The sequence below is a fragment of the Hibiscus syriacus genome, unplaced genomic scaffold, assembly GCF_006381635.1.
Source record: "Hibiscus syriacus cultivar Baekdansim isolate YM2019G1 unplaced genomic scaffold, ASM638163v2 tig00010533_pilon, whole genome shotgun sequence".
NCBI lineage: Eukaryota > Viridiplantae > Streptophyta > Magnoliopsida > Malvales > Malvaceae > Hibiscus > Hibiscus syriacus.
The window spans coordinates 888,925-911,002 of record NW_024062223.1 but is presented as its reverse complement, the minus strand read 5'-3'; the positions used below and the strand labels follow the sequence as shown (position 1 = coordinate 911,002).

Here is a 22,078-nt window from a genome sequence, read left to right as displayed (position 1 = left end):
ATGAGAATTAAATATCCAATTGTATAAAGTTGTTTCATTGTCATCTAGTCATTTTCATGTTAATTTTTTTGGATAATTTATGCATTTAAAAATATAAATTATCAATTTTAGTCTGTTTTAATATTTAAACTTTCAATGTTTTAAAACACACCGAAAGTTTATTTTTTGTTTCATTTTAGTATCCCACTATTAAAAACTTTAGTTTTTGATTCATTTTAGTACATTCATTCAAAATTTAACATTGAGTTTTGAAAAAATAAAAGTTAGGTACTAAAACGGACCAAAATTGATAGTTTATGTACTAAACGCGTTAAGTTTTTAATGACATGGTACTAAAATGAAATGAAAACTAAACATTAGGTATGATTTTGAAAAAATTGAAAGTTTAGATACTAAAAACATATTAAAATTGATAGGTTAAGTGTTAAATGTGTAATTAATCCTAATGTTTTTAGTTCTTACCCTATAGTTGAGTGACGTTCAATTAAATTATCCTTGTTACTTTTATCTTGTTGGTATTGTTATAATAATAATATGTATTTTAGTACCTAAACTTGGCTTTAGTGTACATAAAATTTGATATCTATACTTTTTTTTTCAGTTCAATTAGGTACATAAAATTGGGTTCAACGTTTAATATGATATTTAAACATTTTGTTGTCAAATTAGATACTTGAATTTAACTTATTTGTTTAAATTAATACTTGAACTTAACTTTTCGATCCAAAATGATACGACTTTTTAATCAAGTTAAACTGATAAGTCAAATTCATGTTTCAATTTGAATTGAAACTAAACAATATTAATATAAATTTAAATTTTAAAATCATCAATTTTCAATATTAGAGTGTTGTTTTCTCTTATTAACCCTTTTATTATGAAGAGATTTCTAATGAAATATCTCATATAAGAATTTGATTTTGTTCTTTGGGTAAATTACACATTTAGTACCCAAACTATCAATTTCTATATGTTTTAGTACCTAAATTTTTATATTTATTTTCAAAACTATACCTAATGTTTAGTTTTTGTTTCATTTTAGTATCTCTTTATTAAAAACTTAATGTGTTTAGTACCTAAACTGTCAATTTTGGTCCATTTAGTACCTAAACTTTGATTTTTTTTAAAAAATAACGTTAAATTTTAAACTGTGATACTAAAATGAAATAAAAACTAAACTTTATATATGATTTTGAAAAAAAAATTGAAAGTTTAGATACTAAAACATATCAAAACTGATAGTTTAAGTACTAAATGCATAATTTACCCTTGTTCCATAAAAATCAACTTATTATCTAATTCATCATCTAACTTTTAAGATATTAACGTTTTGTTTGCCTTAAAATAAATCATTTCGTTGTAATTATCATAATAATGAAATAATTATTTTACTTATTTAAACATTAATTTTGATGTATATGTTATTTGAACATCAATGTGAATCGTAGATTCAAATATGTATTTAAGTATCAACATAGATATTTTGAGTTATTTCATACATTTAAGAGGATTTTAATCATTATCGATATATATAATAGGATAAATTACATATTTTAGTACTTAAACTATTACTTTTAGCCCGTTTTAGTACCTAAACTTTTCATTTTTCCCCTCAAATTCATACCTAACATTTAATTTTTGTTATATTTTAGTACCTCGTCGCTAAAAAGTAAAAACTTAACAGGTGATTTGCACATGACATATTTTTATGGGTAAATTGCATCATTCATCACTCAACTATCTTCTCACTCCTATTTTGGTCACCAAAGTTTATTTTTTTAACTTAATTAGTTAACTTTCGAATTACTCCTAATTTAATCACTCTAACTTTCAATTTTTTTTTATTTTTAATCATATATTAATAAAATAATAATAAAAATATCATGTTACAAAAATTATTAATAAAGTAAATTAGAGTGATTAACATAGGAGTAGTTTAAAAGTTGAGTAGTTAAATTGTAAAATTTTAAACTGTAGTACCAAAATAGGAGTGAGAAGATAGTTGAGTGATGAATGATGTAATTTACCTATAAAAATACAAAGTTTTTAACGGCGAGGTACTAAAATGAAATAAAAATTAAGTACTAAGTATGATTTTGAGACAATTGAAAGTTTAGATATTAAAACATACCAACTGTTAGTTTAAGTACTAAATATGTATGTTACCTCTATAATATTACAATAGATTTAGAACGAGTATAACTCTATATAACTTTAATTCTTTATTTTTTTCAATAAACACTTATTTCAATAAATCGTATACGATACATACATAAAAATAGATACAAAGATATGATCCTCCAAATATATATGAAAAGTATTGGGAAAAAATTGAACATATCCATGTTTGTTATAACCGAATTGAACATATATACGATTAATACGAGGTAAGTATAATACAAGATAACTCTCAACCTTTGATATTGAACGCTCACACTCCTGTCATTCTCGGTGCTTGAACCCGATATCTCAAGGAATAACAATAATTATTTTACCACTAAGGTTGCTCGGTTTGTGCGAATTAAAATGATTCAAGTTCAAGGTCCAACAAAAAATTAGAGACCAAATTAGAACAACTAGCAAATGTAAAGGATTAAAGATAACTTTATCCAAAAAACAACTCAAAAGTTACATATTTTCCATTTTTAAATTTTAAATAAAAAACTTTATTTAACAATTAATTAATTTATTTCTTAATTTACTTTTATATTTTCAAAATTCAAAACGGAAGCTTAAATGCCTGTAATTGTTCTACTCGTCAATATGTTTAGCGATTAGGGTTTTATATCGGAAGAAAACAGAACGATTTCGTAAATCGAAGCACCTATCTGTCGTTTTCTCTGTTGTTCTTTGCATTGCTTCTCTTTTTTCTGAAATATGGGCAAAAATGTTGCTTCCGATGATGAAGGTAATGCCATTTTTTTTGCACTTTTAAAATTTTTTTGAGCTGAAATCAAACCCCAACTTCGGTTTTTTGGCTAACGATTCATTCGATTTTCTTACATTTTCTCTCTTGTTTTGATTGTTCTATTCATGCAGTTGAGTTGGAGGTCGACGAGGATGGAGAGCCCATTGAGGAAGAAGATGAAGAGGATGACGGTAAAACTTGTTTCTGAGACCCATTAATGAACTCCATTTTTTAAGTTCCCGGTTCATTTTGTTTCCCTTGATTTTTCAGAGAAACAATGGAAATGAACTTAGGGCTAAATGCCATTGTTTTTATCCAGTTTGGTCTGCGGTTCATGAATTTATTATGAAATAATAAAGTCTAAATGCCATGATGGGTAGGGCTAAGTCCCTTGGTGGGTCTTATTTTTTCTCATTTGGGGTGTTTTTCCGTTACTTGTGTTAATGTTCATGAATTTGTTGTAGCTATTTAATTATTATTTTCTGGTTTGAACAGATGAGGGACAAGATGAGTATGAGAATGATGGATTCATAGTTGATGATGTGGAGGATGAAGAGGTCGATGAAGAAAGTGATGAGGAAAGGCGGAAAAAAAAGAAGAAAAGAAAGAAGAAGTTAATATTTTCCCTTCATTGATGGTAGTAGTCAGATCGTGTAGTTTTGCTAATGTTGACGTTGTTTATATCAATATTTTCAGGGAAGCGGAGGACCTTGATGAAGATGATTATGAGCTTCTCCGGGAGAATGATGTTAATGTACCAAAGGTTGTTTTCATGAGTGAAATTTTGTATAATTTAAGTTATTTTTTATTTTGTTGAATTGAAATTGATTTATACAATTAGATATCAAACTGATGAAAATAGTTGGTTTTTTTTCTTTTTTCTTGCATGGCTCATTTTACCTAAATTTTAAGGTTTCTGCTTCACAAATTTTCCAGGGTAGCAAGAAATTTAAGCGGTTAAAGAAGGCTCAAAGGGATTTAGATGAACGATTTGGGCTCTCTGATGATGAGTTTGATGGGAACATGAAGGGTGGAAGAACTGCCGAGGAAAAGCTTAAGCGTACCTTATTTGGTGACGATGATGGTTTGTATATTGAGCATATTATTCATGTTCACTATCATTTGAATTCTTTTTTTTTAATAACTGTTTGGTACACATAATGTCTTACGACAACCTCTTGAAGATATACCTGAAGATGAAGGGCAAATAGATGAGGAAGAGGATGGAGATATGGGTGAAGAAGATGAAATGGCTGACTTTATTGTAGAAGAAGATGATGTGCCTGGAGCTTCTGTTAGGTACAACCTGTGCACTGCATGAATATGCCCAACACTTTATACTTTAATTTTGTAGTTCTCTTATTGACATGACTTGTTTTGTAGACGGAAGAAGATGAGTAAGAAATCGAGGCATGCATTTGATGTTTCATCATCTGCTTTAAAGGAAGCTCAGGATATATTTGGTGATGTTGATGAACTACTCCTGCTACGCAAACAGGGATTAGATTATAGTGATCAGAAAGAAAGGAGACTTGAAGATCAATTTGAACCGACTGTTCTTTCTGAAAAGTATATGACAGAAAAGGATGATGAAATTCGGATGATTGATATTCCAGAAAGAATGCTGGTTTGCTGACATATAAAGTTCTGAATATTTATTTATTTTCTTGATCTCTTAAGTCAAGATTGGCTTTACATTTCTTTTTGTAGATTTCTGAGGAAAGCACTGGCAGTCCTCCAACAGATGAAGAGAGCATAATAGAAGAGGGTACCTGGGTGCATAAACAGCTTACAAGTGGTGCAGTACCTTTATTTGGTCAAGAAAGGACGGATATTTCTATAAACAAGGATGACATCATGAGGTTTTTGGACCTTACACATGTGCAGAAGTTAGACGTTAGTACTTACTGATTTGACTGCTAAATGACTACCGCTGGGCATGTTTGTTTTCTCTTTGTATTCTTACATCCTTACTTTCAGATTCCCTTTATTGCGATGTATCGCAAGGAGCTATGCCTAAGTCTGCTACAAGATCCTGAGCCGCATGAGGTCGATGATGTTGATCAAGATAACTCTGATAAAACACCTACCATAAAGTGGCACAGGGTAACTGGACTTGTCTTGGAATTGTTAAATTTGTTTGTCGTGTACCTAATCAAGTTCAGAAGTTTATTCTTTTTACAATGGTTACCATGCTTCTATTTAGGTACTTTGGGCAATTCGGGACCTGGACCGAAAATGGTTGCTTCTTCAAAAGAGGAAGAGTGGCCTTCGGTCACATTATAATAAGCGGTTTGAAGAAGAATCTCGTCGGATATATGATGAGACAAAACTTAACTTGAATCAACAGCTTTTTGAGTCAATTCTTAAGGATCTCGAGGATGCTGAATCCGAAAGGGAAGTTGATGATGTTGATGCCAAGTTCAACTTGCATTTCCCACCAGGGGAGGTTGGTGTGGATGAAGGTCCATATAAGAGGCCCAAGAGGAGATCACAATATAGTAGTTGCTATAAGGCGGGTTTGTGGGAGGTTGCAAGCAATTTTGGATACAGTGCTCAACAACTTGGATCTCAATTATCTCTGGAAAAGTTGGTAAGTATGCTTTGGTTGTCTGTGTTTTATTCTATGGAGATCTAATGCTCTTTTGTCCTTTGATGTAGCCTAAGGATGAGTTGGAAGATCCTAAGGAGACACCTGAAGAGATGGCTTCAAATTTTACATGTGCAATGTTTGAGACTCCACAATCTGTCCTCAAAGGATCCAGACATATGGTATACATTGTTCTTATGAGTACATAGGTACTATTGTTGACCATAATGACCATGTTTTACCAGGCTTATTTATGTTTTTTTTCTCCTAGGCGGCGCTTGAGATAAGTTGTGAGCCATCTGTCAAGAAATATGTTCGTAAAATCTATATGAAAAATGCTGTAGTATCAACCTGTCCAACTTCTGATGGAAAAATAGCCATAGACTCATTCCATCCGTTTGCCGGTGTGAAGTGGTTGCGGGAGAAACCATTGAGTAAATTTGAGGATGCACAATGGCTCCTTATCCAGAAGGCTGAAGAGGAGAAGCTTCTTCAAGTAACTTTTAATCTACTTGAAAATTTTTTGGATGACTTGATTAAAGAATGTAACGAGAGATATCTCAGTAATGGTGTTAGTAGATCTGCCCAACAATGGAATGAGCAGAGAAAGCAGATATTGAATGATGCTCTTTTCAGTTTCCTTTTGCCTTCAATGGAGAAAGAAGCAAGATCGTTGTTGGCTAGTAGAGCTAAGAGCTGGTTACGTTTGGAATATGGCAAGGGTTTGTGGAATAAAGTTTCCGTGGGGCCTTATCAAAGGAAGGAAAATGATAGTAATTCTGATGAGGAAGCTGCACCACGTGTCATGGCATGCTGTTGGGGCCCTGGGAAGCCTGCAACTACTTTTGTGATGCTAGATTCATCTGGAGAGGTGCTTGATGTTCTTTACACTGGTTCTCTTACATTTCGATCTCAGAATGTTAATGACCAGCAATGCAAGAAAAATGATCAGCAGCGTGTTTTGAAGTTTATGACCGATCATCAACCACATATTGTTGTTCTTGGAGCTGTGAATTTGTCTTGTACCCGGTTGAAAGATGATATTTATGAGGTAGGCTTATCATTGTTGAGATGTTGGATTCTTTTCTTTTTATCTAAAATGTTGGCTTGTAGCTTTATCTTTCTGCTGCTTTTCTAATTCATTTCTTCTCAACCAGATTATTTTTAAAATGGTGGAGGAAAATCCTAGAGATGTTGGGCATGAAATGGATGAGCTAAGCATTGTATATGGGGATGAGTCTCTACCTCGTCTCTATGAAAATTCTCGGATTTCAGCAGACCAGTTACCTGGCACAACAGGTGAATTTTCATTTTCAAAAAATTCTGCCTGTATTTTTTGAATTGTAGTTGGCTATGCAAGTTTCTATCCATATTTGTCTATTGATGAAGATTCTTTTCATTCATTATCAATGTTGTCAGGCATTGTTAAGCGGGCTGTTGCCCTTGGGCGTTATCTTCAAAATCCCCTGGCAATGGTAGCAACTCTGTGTGGGCCCGAGAAGGAAATATTATCTTGGAAACTTAATCCATTGGAGAACTTTCTAACATCAGATGAGAAGTATTCTATGATCGAACAGGTTTTGGTTGATGTCACAAACCAGGTTGGCCTCGATGTTAATTTGGCTGCAAGCCACGAATGGTTGTTTGCTCCTCTGCAATTCATTTCTGGTCTTGGGAGTAGAAAGGCAGCATCACTGCAGAGGTCATTGTTAAGAGTTGGAACAATTTTCAGTCGGAAAGACTTCGTGCAAGTCCATGGTCTTGGTAAGAAGGTGTTTGTCAATGCAGCAGCCTTTCTACGTGTCCGTCGGAGTGGGCTTGCTGCCAACGGCAGCCAGTTCATTGATTTGCTGGATGACACTAGAATACATCCAGAATCTTATCTTGTTGCCCAGGAATTGGCCAAAGATGTATATGATGAGGATTTTAAAGGTGATAATGAAGATGATGATGCATTGGAGATGGCAATAGAACATGTTAGGGACCGACCTAGTTTGTTGAAAAGCCTCCGAATTGATAACTATCTAGAAAGCAAGAAGAAGTATCTAGAAAGCAAGAAGCGCGACAATCTGAGGGAGACCTTCTATGATATAAAAAGGGAATTAATTCATGGTTTTCAGGATTGGCGTAAGCCATACAAGGAACCAAGCCAAGATGAGGAGTTCTACTTGATTTCGGGTGAAACCGAGGATACCCTGGCAGAAGGCCGAATTTTGCAAGCAACAATTCGCAGAGTTCAAGGTGGAAGAGCTATCTGTGCACTTGAATCTGGATTAACTGGGATGATTATGAAAGAAGACTATGCAGATGATTGGGGAGATATTGCTGAGTTGTCTGATAGGCTTCATGAAGGTGACATTCTGACCTGCAAGATCAAATCAATTCAAAAGAATAGGTATCAGGTGTTCCTGGTTTGTAAAGATAGCGAGATGAGAAGTAATCGACACCAGCAGTTTCAGAATCTTGACCCTTACTACCATGAGGAGCGAAGCAGCATACAGAGTGACCAAGAGAAAGCTCTCAAAGAGAGGGAGATGGCCAAAAAACATTTTAAGCCGAGGATGATTGTCCATCCACGCTTCCAAAATATTACTGCTGATGAAGCTATGGAGGTATGTTGCAAGTAATGAGCTTTTGAAATTTATCTTTGATCGAATTAATTAAGTCCAGCCTTGTCTTTCTTCAACGGTCATGTATTTTGTTTTATGAGTTTGAAGGAATATATATTCGATCTTTTCAATTTCCTAGTTCCAACTTCTAATCTGGTAATAATGTTATTTCAACCTGAATGTATTTTACTTGTGCAAATAGAAGTTGATCAACCATTAATGGCCATTCTTAATATAACTGCATTGTTTTTAGTAGAAAAATCTATTAAATGTACCATCCTTGTCCCTTAGAATTTTTCAAGGTTGTTTTATCTTTCTTAATATGCACATCAGATCGAGGCCTCCTCTTCTTATAAAAAAAATGAACATCAGATGTGAAAAGTATGGCTTTCATAGAGCGATGTGATGTATCACAGGGAAGGGAAAGAGAATAGAGAATAGAAAATAGAGAACAATCATACATACGTGAAAAAAGGGGAATTGATGAAATCATGAACCTGAGAGTGAAGCAGAAACAGTTCTCAATTAATCATCTGCTGAAGCTCCTGAAACTGAAAATAACATGAGATTGATGTAGCACGATATATAGGGAAAGGAAAAGGGAAGGAAAAAGGGAAAAAAAGTGGTGATTAGAACCCAGTGTTTGATGAATAGGCAGTGGTAAATATGAATGACTAGTGGCCGTAACCTGAGGGTACCCAAAACATCCAATAATACAAATTAGTCCCATAGAATATACAAATTCGACAAAAGAAGACTTGATCAATTGTGATTTTGTTGTGCATTGGCAGACTTTTGGATGCGTTAATCATCCGATCTTTTGTTTGCTTCAATACCATTACACTTTAGTATTTCCTTGTTCTCAAATTTCCGCAACCTCATTTTGTTGTCACTTTAAACTAACGGCTGACTATATTCTGGCTTTTCTTTTGTTGTGTTGGACAGTATTTATCTGACAAGGATCCTGGAGAAAGCATCTTCCGTCCCAGTTCTCGTGGGCCTTCTTTTCTTACTTTAACTCTAAAAGTTTATGATGGAGTTTATGCTCACAAAGATATAGTTGAAGGTGGAAAAGAACACAAGGACATCACCAGCTTGCTCCGCATTGGGAAGATATTGAAAATCGGGGAAGACACTTTTGAGGATTTGGATGAGGTAAGTTGTTTTCCCGATAAATGCCTCAAACTTTGTAAGGGATGTAAATTGAGTGGAAATAACCATATAAGAATAGTGTTGAATGGAGAGCTAAGTTGCGGTAGGAATGTTGTGCACTTGTAGCAACAATGATTGATGATAAACTGGAGGACGGGTCTCAGGATTAGACCATGGTTGAGGAAAAATTGAATGTTGATTTTTTTTGTCAATGCCTAAAACCTTGAGCACTTAACTGAAGGATTCTGAACTTTTAACAGACTGTTTTTCTTGCATGGGTAAGAGTCATGGTTACCCCTTTTGTCAAACAAATTGATATGCTTACTTTAAAGCTATCACTAATGAGATTCATGTATCCGTCATTTTTGGTAATACGATTAGTCCTTGTTTTAAAATTTACAACTCCCGGTTCCTCATTTCTTTCAATTGACTGACATATTGAGAAAACTTTGTAAGTTGCAAAGCTTGAATATTGCCTGTATAGATCATCTTGATAAAAATGAACAAATTAATAATTATTTGTCATCTTTGAATATCAAAGCCTTCCAATTTAGTAGAAATTCAAAAGAAACTATAGCATTCAAAATCTTCTTTTAATAAATTGCTGTAATTTTCATCTTATAGAAGTTAGCATAAAATAATATATTGTGAGGGATAAAATTGCATGTAATAGATGTCTTTTGATTGCATTTAAATTGCAGGTAATGGATAGATATGTTGATCCCCTTGTGTCTCATCTAAAGGCGATGCTGAGTTATCGCAAGTTCAGGAAGGGAACTAAAGCTGAGATTGACGAGCTTCTAAGGGTTGAGAAATCAGAGCATCCTATGAGAATCGTGTATTGCTTTGGCATTTCTCATGAACATCCTGGCACTTTCATTCTTACTTATATACGGAGTTCAAATCCACACCATGAGTATATTGGCTTATATCCCAAGGGATTCAAGTTCAGAAAAAGGATGTTTGAGGACGTTGACCGTCTGGTTGCATATTTCCAGAAGCATATTGATGATCCACCGCATGAGTCAGCTCCATCAATTAGATCAGTTGCAGCGATGGTACCAATGCGGAGCCCTGCTGGCGGAGGCTCTTCTGGGGCATCTAGTGATTGGGGTGGTCCGACAAATGATGGTGGTTGGGGAGACGGTGATCAGTCTTCCACTCCAGGTAAACATTAAAATAACCAGATATTATGTGTGTAAAATATATATTAAATGCATCTTGGCATACTAGTTTGTCGATAAATTGAGTTCAACATCCCGCCATTTTCTAAATCTTCACTAGTTCTTCTATTAGTTCTTTCTGAATGTGAACTTCCGAAGTTTGTTTGTCGATGGAAAAGCTGGCCTGATTTTGAATTATTTGATATGTTTCAGTGAATACATCTTTTTAGTTTTGACCTATTGTATAGTTTTGTTGAAATTTTTATCATTTCCTTGTAGTACGTAAATGAAGTTCATTCTTTGAGTGAGAAAATTAGGAATAATTCTAAAATTTTGCTTGTACACGAAAACTTTGAATTAACCTACCTAGAATGTTGCTCCCCTTCATTTTTATGCTTTTTTGTTCGTTCAGAGTTTTTTTTCTTCTAATTTTTGTCTATTTGTTTTGTAGGCCGTGGCCGAGACCGGCATCCAAGTGGTGCTCCACGACCGTATGGTGAACGTGGACGTGGACGTGGTCGTGGTAGGGGTGGCCGAGGACGTAATGAGAGGCAAGATTCCTCTTATGGTGACACTCCCAAATGGGAGTCAGGTAGCTCTAAGAAAGGGGATGATGATGGTTGGGGCAGTTTCCCTGGTGCTAAAGTCCAAAACTCTCCTGGTAGAGAAGCTTTCCCTGGTGGTTGGGGTGCTTCTGGAACTGAAAGTGGCAGTGGTAATGGCGGCAGCAGTGGTTGGGGTGGCGGAGGTGGTGGTGGATGGGGTGCCTCTGGAACTAAAAATGGAAGTGGCAAGGGTGGCGGCAGCGGTGTATGGGGTACTTCTGGAACTGAAAGTGGAAGTGGTGGCAGTGGCGGTGGTGGATGGGGTGCTTCTGGAGCCGAAAGTGGAAGTGGCAAGGGTGGTGGTGGTGGATGGGGTGCTTCTGGAACTCAAAGTGGAAGTGGCAAGGGTGGCAGCAGCGGTGTATGGGGTGCTTCTGGAATTGAAGGTGGAAGTGGCGGCAGTGGTTGGGGTGGCGGCAGCGGTGGATGGGGTGCTTCTGGAACTCAAAGTGGAAGTGGCAAGGGTGGCGGCGGCGGCGGATGGGGTGCTTCTGGAACTGAAGGTGGAAGTGGTGGCAGTGGTGGATGGGGTGCTTCTGGAACTAAAGGTGGAAGTGGTGGCAGTGGTGGATGGGGTGCTTCTGGAACTAAAGGTGGAAGTGGTGGCAGTGGTGAATGGGGTGCTTCTGGAACTGAAATTGAAAGTGGCAAGGGTGGCGGTGGATGGGGTGCTTCTGGAACTGAAAGTGGAAATGGAAAGAGCGGCAATAGTGGTTGGGGTGGCGGCGGCGGCGGTGGATGGGGTGCTTCTGGAAGTGGAAGTGGCAAGGGGGGCGGTGGTGGTGGATGGGGTGCATCTGGAACTGAAAGTGGAAGTGGTAAGGGTGGTGGAGGATGGGGTGCTTCTGGAACTGATAGTGGAAGTGGCAAGGGAGGCGGCAATGGTGGATGGGGTGCATCTGGAACTGAAAGTGGAAGTGGTAAGGGTGGTGGAGGATGGGGTGCTTCTGGAACTGATAGTGGAAGTGGCAAGGGAGGCGGCAATGGTGGATGGGGTGCTTCTGGTACTGAAAGTGGGAGTGGAAATGGCCGAGGCTGCAGTGGCTGGGGCGGCGGTTCTAACAATGGGGGTTCCGGCTGGGGATCTGCTCCCAAGAGCAATAGTTCTGGTGGTTGGTAAAAAGCCTTGGAAGTTTTGTTAACCCCTTAGCCAAGCTATGGTTAGTGTTTAGTTTTTAAGCGGAATCTTTAGCTTTGGCTGTTAGGCCCTCTCATGACTTTGAATGAAATCTTTTGGTACTCCACATTATGTCCTTTTTGCGTATATATATTATCAAGTAAATGTTGGCATGGCTGATTAGACTGAAAACATAAATTCAGGTACATAAAATGAGGTCTGTTTTAAAATTGGTAGGTCCAATGTTTATTTTTTTTTTGTAGTATGTTACTTGCATATATTACAATATGTAATTTACATCACAATCACATTATGCCACATAAAGATCGAGTTATGTATACATAACTGATAATTTTAATTTGTTCATGTAATAAAAAATAAAAAAAAAATTAAATGAAGTAACATTTTATAAGATAGTACATTTTAAGATTCTTAAAGTTATTTCTTTTAATCAAAATAAGTACCTAAAGTATTTTATGTCAGGTACCTAAACTATTCAAACTTGTTCAACTAAGTTCTAAAAGTGTTGACATGTGGTATTAATTAAAGAATACTTTAGGTACTTAGATGAAAAAATTGAATATTTTATGTACCTATTTTGACATAAAATACTTTAGGCACTTCAATGAAAAAGATGTTATACTATAAGTTCTTATTTGTTATATAAGCTTTAGATTTTACCTGTTCAATTAGTTCGATCATTTTTCTCTCTCAATGTTTCATTATAATTCATACGATGAAGATGATTATTATATAAAATATTAATTAAATCATTTATCCTATATCAACGACCCATGATTCAGTTTTATCTTCATTAATCATACGATATCATTGAGAGAATATCGTTCATTCTTTAGACGATGTATAATTTTGTATCTACGATTATATCATGCATGAGTTACATTCTTACTATATCAATCACTGAGTAAGCGGAAGAGATGTCAAATGGAGGAGAGTATTTTCGGAGATTTTGATAAGCATAAATCAGTCTAATTGAGGAGATAAAAAGATGGGATAAACTACGCGTTTAATATATAAACTATCAATTTTGGTCTGTTTTAGTACTTAAGCTTTCAATTTTTTTTAAAACTATACCTAACGTTTAGTTTTCATTTCATTTTAGTACCATGCCGTTAAAAACTTAACACATTTAGTTCCTAAACTATCAATTTTGGTCCATTTTAGTATAAACTTTATGCAAAGTTTTGAACAAAATTAAAAGTTTAGATACTAAAACAAACCAAATTTGATAGTTTAGACACTAAATACATAATTTACCCTAAAAAGATGGCATAGATAGATGAATATAAGCCGGGGTAAATTATGTTTTTAGTACCTAAACTATTATTTTTGGTCCATTTTAGTATTTAAGTTTTCAATTTTTTCAAAACTATATCTACAGTTTAGATTTCATTTTAGAACCTCACTGGTAAAAGCTTTAGTTTCTTCATTTTTTGACAGCGGAAACTAAAATGAAAATTAAACTTTAAGCATGATTTCTAAAAACTTAAAATTAAAATATTAAAATATTAAAATATATCAAAATGAAAATTAAACTTTAAGCATGATTTCTAAAAACTTAAAATTAAAATATTAAAATATTAAAATATATCAAAACTGATGGTTTAAGTATTAAATCTATGTATAATTTATCCTATAAACAATGAGAAGTGATGAGATAATAAAAACCCATTTATTTTATACTAGCAATAGTTATAAAGAAGAAAAAAAAAGGGCAAAGAGATGAGGAGAAATAAAGCAACTACACAACATATATAATTAAACCATGGTAACAAGTGGTAACATTAATAAAGTGGCCGCCAACTTTATTATAGTACTAGAACTGTGCAACGATGGACATAGCACATTATTATTCATGTTGACAGCCTGAGTAGCAACTTCTCCGGGATGGACCGAGGGATGCTGGGGTATAGTCTACGTCCGTCCCTGGCCTTCTCCGATCATGGATTCTTAGGAGCGCCACCCAGGAAAGGTGCATCTGCATTGGCATCACTGCAGTAAAGGCACGGGTGCTGGAAATAAATGCCAACATGCAATACATACTTCTGAGCTTCTTTCACAACATCCTTGTTGCTTATCCATGGGTCGTTGGATACATTCACCAGCACTGCTTTGGTAAATGCCCCGAAGGCAAATGTGCCGAAATCCGTGGCCACTTGATACGATGTCTCTTCCGGTGCACACCCGCTTAGCAAGATCCCCCCGTCATCGGCCTCCGGGTACGAACCGGATCCTATATCATCGATGTCACGGACGAAGCGAAACTCAATGGTCTTTTTGATCAAGGACGTCCCTGGTGGTGTAGGCTTTTCTTCTAAAGGTTTTGGTTTTGGTCCGATTTGTACTTTCTCTCCTTTGAGGAGACCACCACTGTGGCCGGAATCCGAGACAATCGTGAAGGTCGCGCCTTCCGGTAGTTGGTTGACCAATTGCCTGAAGAATAATCCTGTACAAATATTCAAAAAAATTTAGTCGAGTCGATCAAATACTCACTCTTATTAACAACAGTTATGACTAGATACGTAGTGGGAACAGAAAGCTACCAGGGATAGCATGCATATCAGCAGAGACGATTGCTTTCTCTTCCCGGCGAGGCAGTCCATCTTTAAGGACCGGAATCGCAGTTCCATGTCCACTGAAGTAGAAGAAGAGGACGTCTCCTGCTTTAGCGCTTTCCACCATTTGAGTAAGTTGATGCTTGATGTTCGCAGCTGTAGCCAGCGCAGACGGCGGCTGCGCTTCATCGCTCAGGACCTTAACGTTAACAAAGCCAAGATGTTTGACGATCAAGTCTCTCATATCTAACGCATCACGTATGCATCCAGGCAAACGGAATGGATGATTAGCGTAGTCGCAGCCCACAAGAACAGCTCTCTTGGTGACCTTCGCCATCGATCTTGGATATCAAAAGCCAATAGCTTGGTTAATATTTGTTGTGCTTGGCTTCCATTGTTGAACATGCAATGCATGTATATATAGGGATGGGCATGGATCGTACTGTTGATCTTATCCTACTCGAAAATATATATTATCTACTCGAACCTTGATCTGACCCGAGTTTAAGATTGAATTCATTGGATCTGAATCCAATCCAACTCGAAATAAAAATATTATATTTATTTATAAGATTATTATTACAATTATCTTTAAATATATATAAGATAAATTTTTATTATTTTTTTGGATCAAACCAAATAATTTTACCGTAAACCTAAACTCGATCTAACCTAAAAATATTCTTTAGAAAAAAAACCCGAATTAACTTAACCTGAATTTAACTTTTTTTTTATATAGAAAATCCAACTCAATTAAATCAAATCAGATCATCAATTAAATCGAATCAGATCAAAATCCGTAAAATTCCGCGCCCACCCCTATATATATATGGTAGTTTACTTTCAAGCTATCATGTGCAATGACCTCCATAAACTCATAAATTATGAGCAATAATTGAATTAATTAATGTATAGACGTCAGTCCATATATATATATATATTATCTCATCAACATGACGACTAATCTAATGATATGACACTCCCAAATATATTTTTATTTTTATTTTTAAGATAATGTAAATAAATATAATATTTGGATCGAATTTTATTCATTTTTAATTAGATAAATTATGTGTTTAATGCTTATATTATCAATTTTAAATTTTTTTCAGTATGTAATTTTTTTTATAATTATATCTAAAATTTAGTTTGTGTTTTATTTTAGTAATTTACCGTTAAAAATTTAACGCATTTAATACCTAAACTATCAATTTTAATCCGTTTTAGTACTTAACCTTTCAATTTGTTTCAAAATATACCTTTAAATATTTAACAGGATACTAAAATAAAACAAAAATTAAACGTTAGATATGATTTTGAAAAATTGAAAGTTTAAGTACTAAAATAGACTAAAACTGATAGTTTAGGTACTAAATGTTTAGTTTACTCTTTTTAATTTGTATAGTTTGACTGTGAGAAAAAGATTTATATTATTTCCTATTACAAATTTTTATTTTTCTAAGTGTTGATTATTAGTCACTGAATTTAAAAAGTTAACATTTTAGTCATTTATTATTGATTTATAATGTTTTGGCTATTATGACATTAAACATCATTAGTTGATGACATGATATATTAGTAAAAATCGATTAATTTTTAATTTAATCTTAAATTTTAGATAAAATAATAATGCAATACCTAAACTTTAGATATAATATCAATTTGACTCTTGAAATTTAGATGATATATCGATTCAAACCTTAAATATAACTAAAATACCACAACACCGACCCTCATCACTAACAATAATTGGATTTTAAAGTTTTTAGTTCCTTCTCTTTTGACTTTTTGAAGGCGAATATGATATGCTTCATTAAAAAAGTACTCAACTCCACAAATCTAGCCTAAATCACTTGACATTTTTTCAAATTAAATTATAATAATATATTTATCATTAATATTTATTTAAAAATAAGAATATTAGAAATCTAAATTTATAGCATAATCAATTTGTTTATAATGATAAAAGCAATGCGATCGGCTTTGGGTTTTTGATGTTACAAGTATTTTTGGGACCAAGTTACTAAAGTTTGTAAATTTAGAAGGTTGAATTTGTTAATTTATTTAAAATTAGCATATTTTGATAGGATGTATAGGTAATAAGGTGGCGTTTGGTTCGCTGGAATGTTTATGAGGGAATTGGAATCTGTGAAGGAATTTGAATCTGTCAGGAATTGGAATCCAATTCTATATTTTGTTTGGTTGACAGGAAATTGAATTGGAATCCAATTCCATATTCTGTTTGGTTCGCTGGAATGTAAAATTGGGAGGAAATTACATGTAGCAATATATTATAAAAAAATTTAAAAAAATAAATTTTAATTTTATTGATTGATTATTCATTTCAATAAATTATAAAAATCATGCTAATAAACATCATAAGTTAAAATCATCCCCATTAGGGATGGCCATGGGTCGGGTTTTTGGTCCACCCGACCCAACCCGAGAATAAGGGAACCTCCATTCGAGACCCGAACCGATCAAAATAAAGTTTCACCCGACCCGACCCGAATATATGATTTGGAAACTGGCCCGAAATAATAAAAAAATTATTTTTGTTCAATAAAAACAGTGACTTAATTGAAAAAATATATATAGAGAGGGGTATTATTGTAATTATTTTTAAATATATAAGGTAAAACCGTACTCATCTGTAGGTAATTTTATCGAACACTATAAAATTTAAAATAAATTACTTTTTATGTACTTAAATTATCAATTTTGGTCCGTTTTAGTACTTAAATTTTCATTTTTTTTCAAAACCATATCTAAAGATTAATTTTTTGTTTCATTTTAATACCTCTGTTCAAAATTTAACATGAAGTTTTGATTTTTTTTGAAAGTTTATGTTATAAAATAGACCAAAATTGATAGTTTAGGTACTAAACGTGTTAAGTTTTTAACAATGGGTACTAAAATAAAAAAAAAAACATTAGGTATGATTTAAAAAAATGAAAGTTTAAGTATTAAAACAGACCAAAACTGATAGTTTAGTTACTAAATGCATAATTAACCCTAAATTTTATCTTATTTTTTCTATATAATTCTATGATTTTTTTTATTAAGCTAGGATATTTACAAAGTGAAATCTATTCTAAATACTCTCAACCATTTGACAATAAACGCTCAATCACCTTACTACAGTCGCTGGTGCTCAAATCCGTGACCTTTAGGAACAACAACAATTCTTTTAACCACTTAGATAAATTAGTTCGAGATAAATTGATTCGTGTCCGTGATCTTTATTTTCTAATGTCAATGTTTTTCTAATTTAACTTGGGGTTGACTTAGGTTATACCACGTTAGTAGCTGAAAATATATTTATAAAATTTATGACAACTCATTGGTAGGTACGAAATTCTCAAATACTTTTGTAAGATAACTCGATTACATGTAAAAGTCAGATCAATGCTAAAATCTTATCAACTCCGATTCATATTTTCTTAATAAAATTCTTCTCCAAAAATAATAAAAGTATGAGGACGTCTCTAAGTATGAACAAATAAAAAAAATATTATCGTAATGTCGTATGTAAAACTTTATTCTAGTCAACGGTTCATCAAGTTTTCTAATAAATATTAGTAATTACATGTTTAGTATATAAATTATTAGTTTTAGTCTATTTTAATATTTAATATTTTTTAATTTTTTTAAAAACAATACCTAAATTTAGTTTTTATTCTTTTTAGTACCCCACCGTTAAAATTTTAATTTTATTTTAGTACCTCGTTCAAAACTTAACGTTAAGTTTTGAAAAAAAAATGAAAGTTTAGGTACTAAAACGGACCAAAACTGATAGTTTATGGACAAAATGAGTTAAAGTTTTAATGGTGGGGCACTAAAATAAAATAAAAACTAAACGTTAGGTGATTTAAAAAAAATGATAATTTAAGTACTAAAACTAATAGTTTACTTACTAGATGTATAGTTTACCCTAAATATTAAAAATATCTTCACATGTATACAAATAATAAATTGAAAAAACTAGAACTAGACATTTTGAGTTAGATACAATGACCAAGTCAAAAATTTTTATTGCTTATTTTCTAATTAATGTATACATGTTATGTATCTATAATTTATAATTTTATGAAATTATACAAGTCTTAATATGATTTTGAACCGATAAAATCATAAAAGTTCTTTTTATTTTTTTAATATATTATTAAACCTGAATACCCGACCCAAAACCCAAATTAGACCCGATCCAGGTCTAAACCTAAACTCTAGGGTAGCAGCCGCCCCAATCCCCAACAAAAGGCCACCCCTTTCTGCCTCAATGCCAACAAAGTCACCCCTGCACGTCAAGCAACACACCACCAGCTACAGAAAACAACAAAGAAGAAAACAAAATAAGAATCATTTGTAATTTCTATGGAAACGGGTATAAAGACCCATGCATGAGAAACATAAAATCTCTTTTTTTTTTTTGGCAAAAAGCACTGTAACTTTTTCGAATCAATAATATCAAAGTTCAAAGGTTATTATTTTTTTTTGTTTTTTCAGTTTCGAATAGATTTTCTTGTTGTTTTTTTTACTAATTTCGGTTCTGAATCTAGGTAAAAAAAGGAAGTTTTTTAGTCGACATTATCATATCTTCCCTCATTTCACCCTTGAATTAGAGGAATGACTTGTACATTATCATAATATACAAGTAACGCAGGTGTCCTCGTTATTTCCCGAGTATCATAATATTTATTTGTTATTGTGACTCTAATAATTTGGTCCAAATTTTTTTCAATATTTGTTATTTTGAGGATACTCTTAAAATTTACTTTTTTCAATATTTTTTACTAGTGACCTATTTTTCAGTACTTGTTATTATGGAGTTGCCCTTAAAATTTATTTTTTCCAAACACTTGTTATTAAGAACAATTACTTAAATAATGGTTTGTAACCACAATAATGATTGTTATGCAGTGATAACAATATCGTCTAAAACTGCGATATCTACAATCGTTATGTCCACAATAGTATATGTTATTGAAAAGTCACAACCACGATACTTTTAATGATTTCAACATTTGTTATGTATGCAATAACGATAAATGAATGTGGCCAAAGAGACAAATACAAATTGTAATTTAAATCCTTAATTAGGAAATTAATTTTTTAAATTCTTCATGTTGAAACATTATTAGATTGATTGAAAATCACTTTTCCTACATTGGAAACTTGTTGCAACAAAACTCCTTTTATCCATAAAAATAAACAACACGAGATTATCCATAGGTCACATATCCTTACAAATAAGAGTATGCAAATTCATTATATACATAAAATTTATTATAATACGAATTCAACATTGATACACAAATAGTAAGATCTGGTAAGAGAAAATCTCCTTTATTCATTATTATATTGATTTTTAACTCTCGCACTAGGCACAAGTCCAAACAATGAGAGGATTAATTAGTAAGGGGAACGCTTACACAGTCTTTCATTCAACGTGTTCATGCAAACGATTACGACGCTTGAGAATATATAATACCAAGAAGCCTATAACCAATAACCCGCAAGTTACACTAGGCCAAGAAGTCGCCGGAGGAACCTCGATATCGCGACCGAGAGGCGGCGTTTCCTTCGACAAAGAATTGGTAGTAATCGGTTGAGGAAATATAACAGTGCTGGGTTGGGGAGGTTGCAACGAGTTGCACGTGTGATCCATAGGGACGGGGCAATTTTGAAGCTCAATAGGTGGCATGGCTCTTTTAAAGCAGAAAAAGATCTCCTTCAGGTACAGTTGCTTTTTGCCTTTAATAGGCCTATTGCATGAGATTTGAGGATAGAACCCCAAGCTCCTATGAACATTGTCTAATAAATCTTGTATGACATGTGGAGTAGTGTCTGATGCAGGAACTCCCAAAACTGCAAGTTCAGCATAGGGAAAAAATGTAAAAATACACGAAATATAAGAACTAATAGTCGAATCCGACCATTCTTAATTATCGTCATCACGAGTAGAGATGATCACGGTTCAGGTTGAGTTTTTGACCCACTCGAACTCGACTTGAAAAATTAAACCCTTCCAACTCGTATCTGATTCAGTTTAAGTCCTGTATATTACCTGTGAGTGGGTCGTATTTGCTGTTCTCGGCAAGATCTAAGCCACTGGTAAAATAAGTCAAAGGATCTTGAGGATAATCTGAGCACATTCCATGGTGTAACCATTCAATTTCCCACACCCCCTCGTTAGTGAAACCGGTCTCATTATAAATGTTTTGCCATTTTGCCAACAGTCTCGTTCTAATGGGTGACAGTGCAGCCTACCCATTTTTAATAAAAAAATCAATACAACACTTGAAACTAAATCAATGAGATTAAATGAACTAATCACCCATTTCATAGCACTGAACAATACAATAATACGTGCAGGAACTAACATAAAATTTTATGTTAAAAAGTAAATAACGTACCACAATAGCAGTTTGAGGTACAGGATTGACATTGCATTTATTAGTTATTGCATTATAAGGAGGAACATTACTGCCATTTGCGAATGATGGCCATAAGCCATGGATGGTGAAGATTTTGGGTATTGGTTTGAGACAACTCGCTGGTTTAGCGATACAAAGAGAAGTGGGCCATCTCAGACTCAGTTTATAGAACGCAAAATCAGTGCCTTGAGCTGACACTACCAAACTCGCCACCACAACTGCAGCAAAAGCTAATGTCTGCTTCATAGCCATTTTGCTTACAAAACTCGGAGATGAGGGAGAAGAAGAAGAAGAAGAAGATTGTGGGTATTTCCATTTCCATGCTAGGGTTTTTATACCAAGTTTTCAAGGTATTTCTAGGAAAACTATAATAATAATAATAATGAAAATGAATTGCGTGTGAGTTTGATTTTTGGTGTTTCTTAATTAATAATTTCATAACATTCAATTATAAAAACGTTTTAAATGTAAAAATAATTAAGAAAGTAGACTTACGTGTTAGGTACAAATACCAAGTCATTATTTATATGTATATAAACTACCTAATATTAGACGAAGTCTATTCAACTTTTTAATATATGAAAAATAAGATTATTTTGTCTGGTATAAATTATTGTTTTAAAATTAAATTCGATTTGATTGGTGTAATAATAGAAATAGACACAACATTTTGGTTTAGATTCGGTCCGGTTGGGTTTAGTATGGTCTATGAAAATTCAGTTCAGGTCGAGTATCGGATTGGGTCAAAATTGGATTGATTGGTTTTTGGGTCAGGTTAATATCAGATTGTTTGGCTTCGGGTCGAGTCAAAATCGGATCCGTTTGTTTCAGTTCGAATCAATCATTAGATTTTTGGGCTCAATTCGAGTCAACCTTTAGAATTTTTGGTCAACCAATATCGTTCTTTGTCGTCATAACTCT

General features: G+C 33.7%; 4 protein-coding genes across 5 annotated transcripts in view; 2 read left to right on the top strand and 2 right to left on the bottom strand.

The window, feature by feature from the left end:
• Positions 1-8,906, top strand: part of LOC120204141 (type I inositol polyphosphate 5-phosphatase 10-like) — a 34,117-nt gene extending 25,211 nt beyond the window's left edge. Inside the window, exons 11-12 of the transcript XR_005523915.1 lie at positions 8,535-8,544; positions 8,890-8,906. The gene's annotated coding sequence lies outside the window, so the exon portion shown is untranslated. The remainder of the gene's footprint in view (positions 1-8,534; positions 8,545-8,889) is intronic.
• Positions 2,738-12,296, top strand: LOC120204138 (transcription elongation factor SPT6 homolog). Its single transcript, XM_039204231.1, has 17 exons — positions 2,738-2,908; positions 3,040-3,099; positions 3,404-3,521; positions 3,605-3,671; positions 3,845-3,992; positions 4,093-4,207; positions 4,292-4,535; positions 4,619-4,804; positions 4,889-5,014; positions 5,115-5,501; positions 5,570-5,680; positions 5,770-6,549; positions 6,656-6,797; positions 6,918-8,110; positions 9,053-9,262; positions 9,961-10,426; positions 10,874-12,296. Exons 1-17 carry the CDS (start codon positions 2,878-2,880, stop codon positions 12,145-12,147), a joined length of 5,658 nt encoding a protein of 1,885 aa, XP_039060162.1. The 5' UTR covers positions 2,738-2,877; the 3' UTR covers positions 12,148-12,296.
• Positions 12,297-13,916: 1,620 nt separating this feature from the next.
• Positions 13,917-15,097, bottom strand: LOC120204057 (metacaspase-9-like). Of its 2 annotated transcripts, none has more exons than XM_039204148.1 (2): positions 14,709-15,097; positions 13,917-14,611 (listed from the first exon to the last, which is right to left on the bottom strand). In XM_039204148.1, the coding sequence occupies exons 1-2, from the start codon at positions 15,055-15,057 to the stop codon at positions 14,106-14,108; spliced, it is 855 nt and encodes a 284-aa protein (XP_039060079.1). In that variant the 5' UTR covers positions 15,058-15,097; the 3' UTR covers positions 13,917-14,105. The 2 variants fall into 2 exon arrangements, with proteins under 2 accessions (XP_039060079.1, XP_039060080.1); XM_039204149.1 differs by having other exon boundaries at positions 13,917-14,615; positions 14,713-15,097.
• Positions 15,098-20,085: 4,988 nt separating this feature from the next.
• Positions 20,086-21,449, bottom strand: LOC120203949 (ribonuclease 1-like). The gene is made up of 3 exons (XM_039204081.1): positions 21,137-21,449; positions 20,788-20,986; positions 20,086-20,588 (listed from the first exon to the last, which is right to left on the bottom strand). Exons 1-3 carry the CDS (start codon positions 21,407-21,409, stop codon positions 20,161-20,163), a joined length of 900 nt encoding a protein of 299 aa, XP_039060012.1. The 5' UTR covers positions 21,410-21,449; the 3' UTR covers positions 20,086-20,160.
• Positions 21,450-22,078: the final 629 nt, after the last annotated feature.